Below are 3,193 nucleotides of genomic sequence, written 5' to 3'. Positions count from 1 at the left end.
AGCCACCTCCTCCAGAGAAATCAAGAGCAAAATCTTCGCTCTTAGATTTGGTATTTTTGGAGCTTTTCCAGAGTAGTTAAACCTAGGATGTAATAATTCATAAGAGGAATGAAAAAAATCAAACTCAATTATATATTAATTCAATCAAATTCATTAATTGAAACTATGGATGTAATAATTAATAAGTAGGGAAAATATAATAAAAACCAATTCTATATTACTCTAAATGAGAATCAATTGAACCATGGATGTAATAATTAATAAGAAGGGAAAAATGAAACTCAATTAAATATTAAGATAATCAACTTCATTAATTAAAACTATGGATGCAATAATTAATAAGAAGGAAAATAATAATCAAACTCAATTCTATATTACATTAAAATGACAAACATAGCATTGTAATGCTTATAATAAGACCATAGAATTTTATTCACAAAAATAATCCAAGTCTAGTTTTTTTTCTCTCTTCCCTCCTTTCTCTCTCCTAGTTCTAAATCTAGATGACAAGCTAATCAAGCTAGATATGATGGATAGAAGTTCAAAAGAAGGTTGGAATGGCATAAATGTACCTTATATAGCCACCTCCTCCAAGGAAATCAAGAGCAAAACCTTCCCCCTTAGATTTGATGTTTTTGGAGCTTTTCCCGAGCTCCTCTCGGGCAAGCTCTAGATGGAAGATTGCCTGGGGAAGAAGATGAACAGGAGTATTTATGGCGGGCTCTGTGCTGGCAGGCCACATAAGCCCACCGCCAACACAGTTGGGGCAATCTGTGCTAGTGGGTGCTTGCGTCACCTGCCGGCACAACTGGCTAGTGCTCCCCTGCCGACCCACCGAAGCTTTGTGCTGGCGGGTGCCAATCACGCCCGTCAGCACGCTAATTTGCCTGTGCCAGCACAAAATCATTTCTGGCATAGTGAACGTCGCATGTTTGAGCATCCAGCCCAGTCAGCTTTTGAGTATGCCGTGAGTGTTGCAGAGGCCATGGCGTGGAGCTGAATCCCGATCGACGGAGTCCCTTTGATGTAGCACAGCACCGGCTTCAGCATCACGACATGGACATCATGCGGTGAGTGAATGTGGAGGCAGAGCTACTGGACAACATATGCAATGTCTGGTTGTGTCACTGTCAAGTACTTTAGTGCCTGCCATGTTGCGGTAGAAGGACACATTGGAGGTGTTGATCAGCTTCTCGTTGGCGGTGGACTGCTTGGGCTTTGTGTTGGCCGGCGTGGCTACGGCCTTGCAGTTGCTCATGCCGGTGGGCTCAAGGATGTCATCGACGTACTGAGCTTGATATAGGAAGAAGCCGGAGCTTGTCCTGCATACGTTGATGCCAAGGAACTAGGGAGTGGCCCAATGTCCTTTATGGTTAACATGGCCTTAAGCTTGGTGATGAGATCGTGGAGGAGCTCGTTTGATGATGCAATGAGGACCGGTTGGGGCCCCCAACCGGTACTAAAGGGGCTCACGGGGAGCTGTCCTTTAGACCTAGTACTAATTCTCACATTAGTACCGAATCAAAACCCAACGGGTACTAAGGTGCTAGATGGAATACCCTTTCCTCAGTAGTGACCATGTCATCAACATACAGCAGGAGATAGACCATAATGCTCTTGACGAAGTCAATGAAGCATGTGAACCATGCTCGTGGTGCTTGATGGAGGCCATAGAGTGATCGCTAGAGAAGATAGATGGCGTTGGGTTGGGCAGGATCGACGAAGCCAACCAGCTGTTGGCAGTAGACCTTCTCCTACAAGTGTCCATGGAGGAAAACGTTTGAGATGTTGAGCTAATGAGGCAGCCACTTCTTGCTGGCGACGATGGTGAGGATGGAGCAGATGGTCACCAGCTTGAAGACGGGCGTGAACGTTTCACCAAAGTCCATGCCGGGATGCTGGATGAAGCCACAGATGACCCATAGAGCTTTTTATCGCTCAAGCATGCCATCAGAGCGTAGCTTGTGTTTAAACACCTATTTCATGGTGATGACGCGCGCGTCGGGGGACAATCCACTAGTCTCCATGTACGATTAAGCTGCAAGGCGCTGATGGCTGGTGATGTCATAGTCAAACATGGCGTGGATGTGGATGGTGAGGCTAGCACTGGTGTAGTAGAGGCAAAGCGTAGCACACCCAGCGATGGCTGTGGCGGTTGTGCTAGAGTAGGCGACGGTGTCGAGGCATGACGAGGGCGATGTATGTGGGCCTGTGCGATTGGCGCTGCTTGGTCATCGTCATACTATGGCACAGTCGGAGGCAGGGGTGAGGTTGCGACCGAAACAGGAATGCCATCTCGTCGAAGGTCATGTGGTGAGGCGTGATGACACGCTTGGAGTCGAGGTCCAAGCAACGGTACTCTTGGTAGTCAACATGGTACCCAATGAAGATGCACACCGTAAACTACGGGCACAGTTTGTGCATAGTCATCACGGTGAGGTTGGGGTAGTAGAGCAATCCGAAGACGCGTAGGATGCTGTAGTCTGGTGCCATGCCGAAGAGGAGTATTGATGGCAGTTAGCACGCCGATTTATGAACCACAAGCACACGGATCAATTGTAACCTTTCCTTTAGAGATTCCCCCAAGGTTTATCAATCCACGGGAACAAAAGATTTGCATGCCTAACTAAGCACTAATCTATGTAACCGAAAGCTCTTTGTATTGGATAAGATTGTACTAACCAAATGAACTTAGCAATCTAGATCAAGTAGATAGACAGTAAAGGTATGAACAAGATAGATAAAACACTTGTCTTAGGGATTTAGGATCACTTGCAGATGCAATCACCATACATGAAAGAACTTGATCTAAATGTTATCATGAGTGGATGTGAACCATGCCCAACACTTTCCCTCTCACATATTGTCACTACACAAGGGTACTCAACTATTGGATGATAAGAACATGGCATGATGATCATTCTAGGTAAGCAAATAGGCAACCCAAAGTAGCATTGGCTAGTTATTACATGAAAGAGCATCATCAATATATGATTGATAACAAAAATATATGAAACAAGAGGTTCAATGATTACAAATCAAGATCTCCATACAACTCCGAGGACAAACAAAGACTTTACCACATGAGCTTCCACATATTGACACAATTTGAGGTACAGGACGCTCTAAAGATCAACTAGACTGAAGACAACGATGAACGGGGGAGGAAATCCCTAGGATGATTGGCCTATGC

The 3,193-nt window shown here is 45.2% G+C and overlaps 1 protein-coding gene across 1 annotated transcript; it reads right to left on the bottom strand.

Annotated features, from left to right (window-relative positions):
* Nucleotides 1–903: 903 nt before the first annotated feature.
* LOC140222254 (uncharacterized mitochondrial protein AtMg00810-like) lies at nucleotides 904–1,889 on the bottom strand. Its single transcript, XM_072292423.1, has 3 exons — nucleotides 1,810–1,889; nucleotides 1,139–1,322; nucleotides 904–1,041 (listed from the first exon to the last, which is right to left on the bottom strand). The coding sequence occupies exons 1-3, from the start codon at nucleotides 1,887–1,889 to the stop codon at nucleotides 904–906; spliced, it is 402 nt and encodes a 133-aa protein (XP_072148524.1).
* Nucleotides 1,890–3,193: the final 1,304 nt, after the last annotated feature.

The sequence above is a fragment of the Setaria viridis genome, chromosome 3 (genome assembly GCF_005286985.2).
Source record: "Setaria viridis chromosome 3, Setaria_viridis_v4.0, whole genome shotgun sequence".
NCBI classification, from domain to species: domain Eukaryota; kingdom Viridiplantae; phylum Streptophyta; class Magnoliopsida; order Poales; family Poaceae; genus Setaria; species Setaria viridis.
The sequence above is the reverse complement of the archived record's forward strand: the minus strand, read 5'-3'. Positions and strand labels throughout refer to the sequence as shown.